Source organism: Mesoplodon bidens, assembly GCF_964165515.1.
Source record: "Mesoplodon bidens genome assembly, chromosome: 7".
Taxonomy (NCBI): Eukaryota; Metazoa; Chordata; class Mammalia; order Artiodactyla; family Ziphiidae; genus Mesoplodon; species Mesoplodon bidens.
Window position 1 is genome coordinate 86,168,977 of NC_138164.1, and position 14,150 is coordinate 86,183,126.

Below are 14,150 nucleotides of genomic sequence, written 5' to 3' on the forward strand. Positions count from 1 at the left end.
CAGATGTCCTCTTGGAACCAATTGTTGTTATCAGGAAGATGGACTACACTGAGTGGTCATGATGGGCTGGGGGAATGTGTGTATGTGTGTGTGTGTGTGTGTGTGTGTGTGTGTGTGTGTGTGTGTGTGTGTGCAGAGCTAGTCCATTAGGAACTCACTGAGGAAGAGTGGTTTCCCAAAGAAAAAGTGAGACTGTCTCATCAAACTCAGATTAGGTGGACCAGGCAAAACAAATGTCTGCTATATTACTAAAATGTCAGAATGACGACTCTGTGGACATGTATAAATACTGATAATCTAACTTGCAAAACATTTGAATAATTATATAGTATAATGAAGAGAGGTTACAGGTTTAAATTATATGTGTTTCAGGGAAGAAAAGTAAAGGCTAGTAAGAATGAACAAAATTTGGTAATTAACTAAAGACCTACAAGAAATATGGTTCCAAGATGTGTGGCAAAATGAATCTCAACAACACTGCAATGCAAGTGAAGTTGATAGTGAAAAGTTAGAAATTCACTTTGGTCTTTAAATCATACAGAGAACCAAATTTTATAGGTAAAATGATGATAGCTGAAATAGCTTAAGTTGAAGTTTTGGAAAAAAAAATAGAGGCCCTCTAACATTGATGCCAATATTTAAAAACACACACTCAAACTTGGAAAATATGTTTTACAGGCAAAAACCCCACTTGTAGTTATTTATTAAGCTCAGTGGTAGCTAGGGACTTTTTTCTCAGTTGGGGGCATTTTAGGTGATGCTCTGTAGCACAAGACAGTAAAAAAGTTGTTGGCTGCTGGGGATGTATTTTCAGTGAATAGATTCTCTTCAAACTGTAGGGGCAGAGCTAACTGGGGAGTCACTGGTTCAGCTGACTTGAAATTGAATAGGGAGGTGGAATGAAGGTAGATTTATTTGGAGAAAGCAAAGGAAGCAGGCAGAGAGGAGAACATATAGTAAGAACAGTCAGGTGATGATCTTTCAGGCTTAGTTCAAATAGATTAATATTTTTTACCTGATATGAAGAATTCAGGGGAGCAATGCACTTGGAATATTTTCAGGTAGCACTTTGAACTGACTGAGATTTGGGGTGGGAGTTAACCGATATTAATAATTGTTATTAGGAAGGACAGTAGGGAATAATAATTAAAAAAAACCCACGTGATTCTGAAACAGCCACATGAAGGGAGAATGGGAAAGGAATGTGTGCAGAGGGTGGTGGTATTAAAAAGGATTCCCAACATTTTATATTTGAGAGGTGGCTTGTAGAGAATAAGAATATTCTGCAGGGATGAGAAATGAGGCTGAGGACAGTATTTTTGTCCAAAGTTGTGATCACAGAACTGTTTTCCTCTCATGTCACTAATCTTCTTAATTATACCAAACATACATCTTTCACCTTCCATCTGTTTGAAAGTATGAGAATAAACTACTCTTTCATTCTTAATTTTTTTTTTATTATGGCTCCTGGCTTATTTTGTCTTACGTCTGCTTTAGATACACACACATGACAGAAATATCTCAGAACTAACCCTTCCTGACAACTTTTTGATAGACTAATCCCTACAGTGGCTTTTATGCAGTATCTGCCATTTGCAAAGTTTGAGTGGTTTCTTAAATGATGTTCACTCTGAGAAGTATGGACTATCTGTCAACTACTGCCTTTTGGGGGTAGTTACAGGAGAGGAAGAACTTAGTACTCTACATATACATTTCACAAACAATTGTCCTGTGCTGATTCCTGAAACACAAGGTTGTATTTTGTCTTAGTGTCCAAGTTGTGTTTTCAGACTTTGATGATAGAGTTTTAATGCAAAAACATTCAGAATATAAATCAGTGATTTTATAATATATCTTGAGTAGTTGTCAACAACTTATGAGCAAGTTGTGAATATGCAACAATACTAAGTGATATTCTGATTGCAAAAGACACATAAAATTGTCCTTGAAAAATCAATCCATAGGATTTGTGAATGCCTTCAGTGATATTAAAGACTGCTACTAATATTTTACTAATAATACTTTAAATTGTTTTTGTTTTTGATATAAACAATACGAGCTAAACATAAGTTAATTATAACTATAAAACGCATTGAATAAATCTTTCTACCAAATCACAGATAACCATGGGAGGGGAATTTGTTTTCTGTGGCAGATGCTTTTTGTATAGTTATCTATCTATCGAGGGGAATTTGTTTTCTGTGGCAGATGCTTTTTGTGTAGTTTATCTATCTATCTATCTATCTATCTATCTATCTATCTATCTATCTATCTATGCAGAGTATTAGCCCCACTGTAGATGAAGGCAGTGTATCAACTAGGGATAACAGCAACTCTTTTGTACCAAGCTGAGTTCCAAGTCCCAACTCTGCTACTGTGATCTTTGGCAAAGTAACTTTTCTAAGTGTCATCTTCTTCCTTTCTAAGTAGAAGAATAAATACATTTTGTCTATAAAACATCATGTGAAATAACTGTGGCTAGGAGATTGGAAATGCAAAATATTTTGTTTAAGAAAAGCAATATAATATACATGGTGTACTTATATAACAACACCTATGGGGTCTGAGGCAACACCTCATAATCAGACATTAATATTTCTGCAGTATGAACTTTCTTAGTATGAACTTTAAATGTTCATACTAGATGGGATAAATAAAGACCATCAATAGTCTCACATTAGTGGACGTAAGATTTTATGGCCAAAAATTACGAAAACTTCTGATTTTCAAAATTTGTGAATTTTTAGAATTGTAAATGAGGGACTGTGAGTCTGTAACATCTACTTTAAAGGCTGTGGTGAGGAATAAATGAAAAATGCATTTAAAGCGATTATCACATGATAAGAGCCCCCAAAAGTAAGATTATTATTAAGAGCTATTGACTGATGGCTCCTTCACAAATGATGGGACACTATATAAGGCCTGTGACTGGAAGTCTCTCTCAAGGCAAGGTTAAAATGTCTGATCTGATTGTAGAACTTGCATCTCCACTAATACCAAAGCTCTAATTGAGCAGTTATCTTAGATATCCAAGTTATTCAAATGTGAAAGAACCAAAGGATAATTTAAAATAAAATACATTTTTTATGAATACTAATCCATTTTTAGATTATTAGGCAAAAATTCAATATTTATAGTTAGTTCTGCTATAACTATTTTGAAAACATGATTTTGCTCCAACACCATGTATTATATCAGGGAACAATTAGAGCATAATGTGCATTTTGCATTTGTTTATGAGAGATTTCATCCAAATGAAACATTAGGTGAACACAGAAAACTGCACGTAGGTGAACCAAGCCATGGAGGTGTGCACAAAACACACACAACTCTCAGGAACAATGTGCCACAGCCATCCATATCTGGTGTTACAAATTTCTACCTGATTCAGATCACCGGCTGGCCTGTCATCATTTCATTTTAACCCACATGCTGCAACTCTCCTACACCCGCTTCCATGAGCAAACTTCACTTCATTTTCAAGGCAAAGTGCCATAATTAGAGTAGTATTTATGCATTTATTAATGCTTCACATGTAAAACGGGGCTGTTTATATTAGGTTTCGGTCTTTCTTTTACTGTGCCAATGACGAAGCTTTTGAGTGTTGTGCCCCTAACCCCATTTGCTCCATAAGCCCTGTGGTTTCATTGCACAATTAGGCATAGTTCAGTAATTTTTAGGAACACATATGCCCTGTTATAGCAGAGCTAACTGTCGCTCATCATACCTGGTGTGTACTGTACCTACCTTTTGGCATGTAAACAAAGTTAATACAATATCCAGGCACATAAGAACAAGTACTCCCACTAATTTACAGAAGTAGGAAAGCATAATATAAACTTACTTTTTAATATGTTATTCTACAAAAACCAAACTTTGTTTTAAGTAAGTCTTAAATTTAGTAAAAGTGAAAAAGACTGGTGGAGTTAGCATTAGTGTGTGGAAAGTGGTTGCTCCAAACTGGCACATAACTCTCTTGAGTTAAACCCCTACCATCATAACTCTATTCTATTCTCTAATCCTCTGTTGATTTTTTTAAACATCTTTATTGGACTATAATTACTTTACAATGGTGTGTCAGTTTCTGCCTTATAACAAACTGAATCAGCTATACATATACATATGTTCCCCTATCTCTTCCCTCTTGCGTCTCCCTCCCACCCTTCCTATCCCACCCCTCTAGGTGGTCACAAGGCACGAGTTGATCTCCCTGCGCTATGAGGCTGCTTCCCACCAGCTATCTATTTTACGTTTGGTAGTGTATATATGTCCATGACACTCTCTCACTCCGTCACAGCTTACCCTTCCCCCTCCCCATATTCTCAAGTCCATTCTCTAGTAGGTCTGTGTCTTCATCCCCGTCTTGCCCCCAGGCTCTTCATGACCTTTTTTTTTTCTTAGATTCCATATATATGTGTTAGCATACAGTATTTGTTTTTCTCTTTCTTACTTCACTCTGTATGACAGACTCTAGGTCCATCCACCTCATTACAAATAACTCAATTTCATTTCTTTTTATGGCTGAGTAATATTCCATTGTATATATAGCCATTATTAATCCAGAACATTGTTCAAAGGATGTTCTTAGGGATATCACCAGGAGTGCTTTAATAAAAGGATGCATTCTTTTTTGTATTAAATAAGAATATGGCCATATTTTCAGACTCATAAACAAGTGTACAGTGATGAAATGAAGCGGTATCTGGGGTGCTTTAAAACACTCCAGCAAAGGAAGAAAAACAAGGGAAAAAAGGGATATTCCAGACAAATGTGGAAAAATTTGGTAATTGGACTCAGTATTATGATTATATGAGGGTTCATTGTACTATCTTCCATTAAACATTTTTTTTTTAAGAGCTCGATGTTTCAAAGGAATTTGGGAGTCACTGGGTTAAACCAAGTAGGATTCTGACTGCAAGACTTCAGGGGCTTATACTGTCAGTGTGCACGGTCCGCGTCCTGGCAGGTTGCCATCCCCACTCTTCTTTGACACGGAACCCTTTCCTTGGCAGAGAGTATCCAGGTGAGCCATGTTCTGTGGACTATACTTTGGACATCATGATATACAAGTTCTAGTGGATACTCCAAAATGTTCTCAGAAACGGTGTACAGCGTTAGAAGAGACAGCATCATCTAGGTTTTCTCTCTGATCTTTGATTTGCCTCATGAAAATTATTTGTTGACACCTGTCACTAAGAGCAATCAATCTGTGGTAGCAATATTTATAAAGTTCACACTTAAAAATTTTACAAAGATGCCCACACTGCTTTCAAATGAGAATAAAAAAACAAATTGCAAACCAAATAGTATGATACTTTATAAAAAACCAAGTATATAGGTTTGTATATGAATAAAATAAATGACTGGGCAGGGTACCTAAACTATTAGCAGTGGTTACAACTGGGAATGATATTGGTAGTGGGGTGGGGGGGAGGAGGAAGCACATTTTTATTGTTTACAGTTCTTTTTGGAATAACATATTGTTTTTTTAACAAAAATAAAGATAAATTATTTTAGTTAAAAATCAATCTATGGTGCTGGGATAGTGGTCACCCTTAGAGGGAGGTAGGATACAAGAGAGGCTTCTAGAATTCTGATAACTCTCTATTCCTTGATCTGAGGGCTGGTTAGTGGGTTTGTTCACTTTGTGAAAATTCATTTAGCCATATATTTATGATTGGTCTATTTTCTACATAAGTTCATTTAAAAATTGTTTTCCTAGTGAGTTATTAAATAGCACCTTGTTTTAGTTTAAATGCATGAATTTTTTCCTTATTCATATATTCCACAGTTTTCCTTTCCCACATTCATTACTATTTATTCTCTCTAATTTCCCCTTAATGTGGTTGCATTGCAAAGGCGTTGTTAGTAACTTTTACAGAAGGTGAAATCCCTAGCTGATAAAAATGACAATATAAGAAAATCACTCACGTCTTGTGGTGTGAGGTGGACCACGAGGTAGGGTCACCATCCTGCTAGCTAGCCATTCATCAGTATGTGGTAAAAAGATTTCTTTTGAAACATATAATTACCTAAAATAGATGGAAAGGAATAATAGAGACGCTAATGTAGCTGATAAATAGGCGACACAACCAAAGGCGTAATGGCAAAAGGAAAACAAAAATTGTCTATGGTTGTTCTCCCTACAGCAGATCCTAGGTATACTTTTATGAATACGGAATTATGAGTGTCACAGCTGGAAGGAACTTCAAAGATCATTATTCCATCTCATACTCTCTCAACTAGATTTTGATTTGAAAAACATGACTAATAACAGAAAGGTCTAAAATTTGCAACTGGTTGTTAAATGGTTGTTTGCTTTGATGGGACAGGTCCTAGGCCATATGAAATTAGAAGTTCATTTAACCAAATACTTGTTGTATTCAGAAGATAAACAAGCCAAACAAAGCAGGTGAACAAGGACATAAGATTAAGTTGCAGCTCCATGTACTTCCTATAGCAGAGAAAATGATTAAAACATCTTCTCATTATTATTAAGGAACCTATGGATTATTTTCAGGTTTGGTTCCAGTGCCACATATCTTGAGCTAATCTGAAATACAAATATACAAAATTAACATTTTATAAAAAAAATAATAGTTTAAGGTGTGTAGGGGGTAGTCACGAGACAGAAAAGCAAGCACTATAAAATCTACATCTTTAATATATCTAGTAGTGAGAAACAATATTAGTATTTTATTCATGAAGACTACTTAAATAATATTTACAACAACTTTATGGGCACATATATGTACATTTGTACATCAAGGTATTTTTGGAAAGAAAAGACCAAATAAATCCTGGGTTATAATTTTATCACTCCTAAATTCTCCTTATTTTTAAAGAACAGTAAAGATAATTTAAGTATACTATTTTCTAAAATGTCCTAATCAACTTGTAGCATAGTAAAACTGAGTTGCCACCATACTGACTTAGGAATTTTAAAGGGTAGCAAATATTTTAGAAACTTAAAACACACGTTTTCTGTTGAAATTTTACATTTGCTTAGAATACAAAAGAACAAAACAGATGGAATTTCATTTTCTGCTTGCTGAAGGTATTTGGATAAACCTAGCTTTAAAGATGGTCTTCTTTCAAAGATTTTTAAGAAGTTTCTGAAAGGGTACTGGCAACAAACCCTTTTAAAAGCTGACATCAATTTCATGTCCCTCGATTTTGAAGAGACTTATCTTAGATTTCCTTTTGAAATACTTCTTCCAAATTTTCTAACCATGGTTGGCTTTACTTTATGGATGTTTCTTTTATATTCTAGAGAAGAAATAAAAAGATATATAAATATGGTAAAAGTATCATTCAAAAAGAATTTTCATCATTCGTTAAACTTCACAGCTGTTAATTAACCTGATTTAAAACAGAACACCAACAAAGAAACATTAATATCCTTGGTTTTAAAGAAGAAATTCATTTCTCCACATCGTAAACTGAACTTTTAGTGCGCATGTACGTACACCCCTTCCCCTGCCCCAAAGCTATCGAGTGAAGTCAGTGAATAAACTACCACATTTACTTCTGTTCTTGAACTAAGGAAAGACTACTTTTGTGAACATTGCTCCCTTTCTTTTGTGCATCATCAATTTTTGTTTTTCCTTCTTTGGATTATTTCCCTAGGACTTTCAAACTTCCAAATTTTTCCAATTTAGCAGTATCATTTGAGTCCAGTACTTCTTAACGTGCTGATCCTGATCCCATAGCTCTTTTTCCTTTCACGGCTACCTCTAAAATGTGTTCCATCTACATATGTCCACTCTTCTGGTTCTTCTTCAGTGTTCACAATGATTCTCTACTCAACAAAGTGTTGTTACAAAAGGGGGCCACTGACTTCTTTATGGGTCTGTCTAATCTCTTATCCATTTTCTTGATCACATTAGGTTTTAGTTTTAGGGGCACATATTCTCTTGACACTATTTCTTATTTCTCTAAATGCTCAGTAAACGGAGTTTCCTTCTTTCCCACTGATGTTCCTTTTTTTTTTCTTTTTAATTTGTACACTGTTAGTTGGAGTCAGTTGAATACATTCTAAGGAAGGCAGCCCCAGTTCTCTTTTACTTTTCTAGTAATTCCTGATGTGTATTTGGCCATTTTCACTTGGATATCCTAATGTACATAAACCATTATCTTCCCTTAAACTAATACCTTTTTCTAAGTGCTCCATTATCCTTAACAAGACATAATCTTTCCTCTTTGGCAAGTACTGTAGTTTAGTATTCTCTCCTACTGTTTTCTCTATAGATTATTCATCTCTAATTACATATAAGATATTTGATGCATTTTATACTATTCTTAGAAAATAAGCATATTAGGAAACCTAAGTCTCTATTATTTGAGAATTATCATAAATTTATTATTTGGTTGCAGGATTATGACTTCCTGGAGAACTTTTTCAGAAGACCAATGGGACAGTACATATCTACAACAACTGCATATACACAATGTTAAGCATTATTAAATATGGCATGTTGAACCAAATAATCATAGTAAATTCTTCTTTTCAGGACTTCATTGTTTGATTTTTAAATCTGCACAAAAGACATTTCCACTGAGCTTAAGGTAAACAACTGCCACTGGGCACCACAAGAAGTAAGGATTTATCAATGCAGCTTGGCAAAGCTATTGAGAAATTTTATATTACTCTAATGAAAAAGAATTGACAGAAAAAATTAATAATAGTTTTCATGTTATTCTTAGACATACTCGTTATCTCATGAAACCCCTTTAAATTCCAAGTGATATAATTATAAGTTCCTTTAGAGAAGAACAAAACTGGGTCTTAATGATCTTTATATTCATCACAGAACCTAGCACATAGTGAATGCATAGTAAATAAATACTTCCTGATTGAAGTCTTAGGAACTACAGTGTCAGAGAAACATAGGTCTGGACACAAAGGCCTAGAAATTGGTGGGTGCTATATACCTCTAGTTTCACTGAAGATGTTTCCTTACCATGGACTCATGTCACCTCCATATGCAATTGAGAGGATGTAATCACCACCATCAGCATTTTTTTTCAACTTGCTAATTGGAGTTAAAATATGCTTGTAACTAGGTATAGAATGGAACCTCACAATAATTGTACAAATGAATCAGAGGCCAAATTATTAAAAATAAGAGGCTAAGAGAAAAATTTCAATATATATATAGTTTATCTGTAAAATATACTTAATCACTAACCTATTAAATAACATAGTTAATTATTTCAATTATTAGTTAAATTATTTACCCACTCTTCTGCAATACGAGGCAGTATGGATAACAAAAAGGGTACAGAATATAGAGTTAGGAGATCCAGTTTTGGGTTCTGGCTCCATCATGAAATATCTCTGTGATCTTGGGTGAGCATGTTTTCTATTTTGCGTCTTAAGTTTTCTTATCTATAACAGGGATAACCACACTCACCATGTACAATAATAAAGGTGATGAGTACATAAAAGGAGACTCTCATGAAAACACTGTAAAAATATATAAAGTACTATACATATGTTAGTTAATCATGTTATTAAATATCAAAATGAGAGCTGAGACATACCCATTGTTGGTCTGTTTTCTTGGACGTGCTTACCACTTGAATTATCTTGGTGAACACGCTTGGCAGATCCAGAATTTACCTCAGCACTTAGTGAGGTATTTGATGTAGGGCTTCAAGGGAAAAGTTGTATTTTAGTAAAGTCTTTTTTTGTATCTCTAAGTTCAAATACATATTCTACATTCAATAATGATTAAAGAAAAAGTGAAATATTAAAATATTAAGTTGTAAAATCCCATGGAAGTAATTGGAGATACTAAATAAATTTTTGGCTCATAGGGAAGTTTAGCAGTGTGTGATTTTAATGACGTTTATTCAAATTGGAGATTATGAGTAGAGGTGTATGTCACAATTCTTTAACAGAACATTTCAGGGTGCTGTGCTGGACTGCATGCAAGCACTGTTATTCAAAGTGTAGAGATAAGGAGCACATTGCAAGAGGTGAAAAACTAATCTCAGATTACAAAATCCCTAATCTGGGGAATATGAACAGGTGAGATTGTTTGCAAACCTTGTTTTTAAATCAAAGCATGGTAATAGAATGAGAATCTCTCTCTGATTATTGCAATTATAGAAAGTGAAATTAAAAGAATGACCTATTTTCATTTGTTTTGTCTTCAAAAATTTACATCACTCTCATGTTATTAATGGGTCAAATTTCTAACTCAATTTGAGTTGACATATTACTGAACACCTATTGTGGCCTCATGTCACAGGATATACAAGTGAGTAAGGCACAAACAACCCATGTGCTGAAAACTTACATAATAGATATATGGTGGGATGGGGGAAAAATAGGACAAATACACAAAATAATACAAGGCAGAGTTAAAAAACAGCACCACACGTTTTCAAACTACAAGAAGCCGCAGGTTCCCGAGTTTAGAAGAAGAAAGAAAAATGGAAGATTTTGTGGATGAGATGAGATTGATCTGGGTCCTGAAAAATAGCAATCCAACCCTTCCCAGTCCTACAGAGGATCAAGTTTTAGCAGGTAGGGTTGGAGGTCAAAGTGGCAGATGAACATCCCTTTCCACACTGATTCAAATAAGCTAATTTTAGGAAATTTCTGGCTAGTCAAGATATTATATACCATTTTACAAGTTGATATTAATTTGCTTGTCAGTTGGATTAACAATTGGAGGCTTCCCTTTATGGCAACAACTTGTTCTGGCAATCCTAAACCTGTGGTAAAGTGATGTGGGTTTATGTTTGTGGAACAGGAGAATATGGGTTATATGCTCATTGAAACTAGTCAGAAATGGCAATTTAGTATGTTAGCAAAGAAAAATGGGGATAAGCACAGTGAATGCTGGGAAAAATAAGTCAACCTATGTATCTAAATTTTCTAGAGCCTGTAAGAGAAATGATTATGGTGTTCATAATGATGGTTTTGCCAGCTCTGCTCAAGAATGCAAATATCTTCCCAAAATGGTTACAGAGAAGTACTTGTGTTATGAAAGTAAACAAATTCAGTTGTAGAAATTTTCTATTCACAAATGGTGCCAAATAAACTAAGTTACTATAAATCTATTTTGGATACTAAAACACAGAGTTTGGATTATATATATATATATCTATCAAATATATATATATATATATATATATATATATATATATATATATATATATATATATATATATATATATATATCAGCTGTCTAAGGCAAAAATTCTTTTTGGGCCATTTGGTGATTTTAATGTCTTCAAGTGTAAAGATGAGTCACTGGTTACTTTCGATGAGGGTTGTTTTCCCTGCAATATATCTTAAGGTTTTCTTTATTATTTTATGGTATGATTCTTCACTTTGGTTAGTTCTAAGACCTTTGTTTTCACTCACAGATTGTTTTTATTTGAAAATCGGGGTTTTGAGTAAATCTATTTGAATAAAACTCACATTTCTAGGAATGAAATCAAAGCCTAATCAAATAAGTTATGTATTTATATATAAGTAAAACACACTCAAACATTTTTAGGATTTAGGTAACATAGTCAACTAATAAAATATTTAACATTTGTTATAAATTTGTTAGATTTATATTAGATCACAAAATAAAAAGACCTAAAATTGGTATGGGTACAAATTCAAATTATTTTAAAGACTGTTTTGAGAAGAAACCTACAGAATCTTCTAGTTGTATGCCAAATGTATTTCCATAATTATTAATAAAAGTTAAGATTAGTCTTTTGTTCCCGTACATAGGTATAATATTTTTGCTTGATAAACATAATGCATCTCATATTCTTTCAGTGGAGATAATTTCTAGTTGGAATCATAGACATTTTTCAAAATAAACCAAAAATGTATGTAGGTGTGAGACCACTTTTGAGTGCCAAGAAAGACTGTGGAACAAACAAAAAACCAACCAACGAAACAGACACAAAGCAAACAAAACCCCAAATTAATAAATATAATTTATAAGAAAAAATTTAATATATATTTGGTAAATTGATGCATTTAGTTAAAATAGTCTGTTACAGTCATTATATAAATTGAAATGATTACACATCTGATATTCTCAATTTCAGTAGTTACTGAAAAATTCAGTCTGGTAGGTTTCTGGAATATCCAGTGCTTCTAGATGCTATTTTTTTTTTTTTCTTTTGAGAGAAAAACTGATAAGAAAGAAAAAAGTAATTATATACATGGAGCTGTTCCTCATTTTTAAAAACCATAACAAAATATACACACACCTAAATATGTACATAAAGCTGTTAAGTGGAAAATACCAGAGTCCATTACTCTCAAGCTCATGTAGATTTAATTGGGGGAAAGGAAGATTCTTTTAAAAAGTAATTATGTACATTTCTAGCATTAATCTCTTTTAACCTTAGTTAATGGCAGGATCTAATTATTGGTACCAGAGGGAATGTAACAGAGCAATTAATAGGCTATGAGAAATCTTACTTTCTTTAGTTGTCCTTTAATATTATTTCGGAAGCCCTTTAACTCATCTAAACCCACTCCAAATACACAATTTACATACCAGGACATTTCTTGAAAAATCATTTGGTTTTGATAATGACTATGTTTACATTTAAAAGTTATTCTTAGCTTTTGCTAAGAAGCAAAAAACTTTTGCTACATCTTAGTTACAACAGCAGAGCATGTTACCAGTGAAGAACAAGAAAAGTCCCCAGCATTAATTAAAGAAAAGAGTAACATGACTCACAAAATGAAAATTAGTGACAAGATGGATAAAACAGATGATGGTGGTTAGCTAGGCTAAGTGACTGATTCCCATATACGACTAATGGTACAATCCAAATTTGTGACACAGCAAAATACAAAACTGTAAATGTCATGGATAGTCAGAGACATTCAGGAAAAATCAATCCATGAATTTTAAACATAAACATTTCAAGACTCCGCTGGTACTTTGGACAGATGCTAAATGCAACTATGAGATGATACTCTATGTGGCACAAACAAATAGGCTGTTTGCAAATTTGTTAGCACTAGCCCGGATGATAACACATCCATGGTGGAATATAGGAAACTTAAAAAAGAGTTATCTTAAGATCGTATGCTCTTCTCTCCATAATCACGTTAAAGAAAAAGAGGTAAAGCAAGTCAAATCCATTTTACAATTTAACCATTCACTGTATCTTGTCATTGCATTCTATGTTACAGGATATAAAGACTATATAATGGGCTTCATGTCATATAACAATATATTTAAGACTTTTTTCCTTGTCTTTAATTTTTAGCTGTTTTACTGCTATGTACCTAGGTATGTTTCTCTTTGTATTAATGCTGCTTGCAGTTTGCATTGCTTCTCAAACCTGTGATTTGCCAACTTTGGTCAGTTTTGGAAAATTATTAGCCAGCATCTTCTCAAATACTGTTTTTTCCCATTCTTTTTCTCACTTCTTTCTGGGACTCAAAATACACATAGGCTAGACCTTTTTAATTGTGTCCCATATGTCTCTTTTTGCTCTTCTCCATATTTTTCTTTTTATACTTTTGCAATTGGTTTGAATATTTTTCTATTAACCTATCTTACAGTTCACTAAACTTTCTTCTGCCATGCCTAATCTGTTAAACTGATTTGAGTTTGCAATTTCAGTATATTCTATTTTTCAGTTCTAGAATATCCATTTGATTCATTTTAATAGAATCCAGTTCTCTGGGAAAGTATCATCTATTTTATTGAACTTAATCACAATTAAAATTTTAAAGTCCCTATCTGATAATCTCAATATCTGTATCTCTGCTTCTCTAATTTGTTTTTTTCTCTTGATTTTCAGTCATTTCATCCTGTTTCCCGGCATTCTTGGTAACTTTTGCTTAAGTGCTAAACACTGCATATGAAAAACTGTAGAGGCTGGAGGTGGTATATTCTTCAGAGATGATTTAATTTTCTTCTGGCAAGTAGGCAGAATAGAGATAGATCACCTTGATCCAAAAAGGGATTGAACTGGTCAAAGGTCTGTTTCAGGCTTTCAAGAACCAGTCTATTTCCAGTTTGCCCTACTCCTACCTAAAGCATAGGCCTTCAAAGATTTCAAATAAAACCCTGGGCATTTAACAGGGTCTTTTCTCCATGATGATCCCAAACAACCATTTTAGTGTCCTGGTCCCATGAGAAGGTCAAAACTCTGCT

The 14,150-nt window shown here is 33.7% G+C and overlaps 1 protein-coding gene across 3 annotated transcripts in view; it reads right to left on the reverse strand.

Annotated features, from left to right (window-relative positions):
* KIF18A (kinesin family member 18A) overlaps positions 1 to 14,150 on the reverse strand; it is a gene marked incomplete at its 3' end in the record, with an annotated part of 105,028 nt that overhangs the window by 20,687 nt on the left and 70,191 nt on the right. For all 3 annotated transcript variants that reach the window (XM_081241333.1, XM_081241335.1, XM_081241334.1), the window contains exons 16-17: positions 9,547 to 9,656; positions 5,932 to 7,269 (exon numbers count right to left, since the gene is read on the reverse strand). In XM_081241333.1, coding sequence (XP_081097459.1) covers positions 7,187 to 7,269; positions 9,547 to 9,656 — 193 coding nt within the window. The remainder of the gene's footprint in view (positions 1 to 5,931; positions 7,270 to 9,546; positions 9,657 to 14,150) is intronic.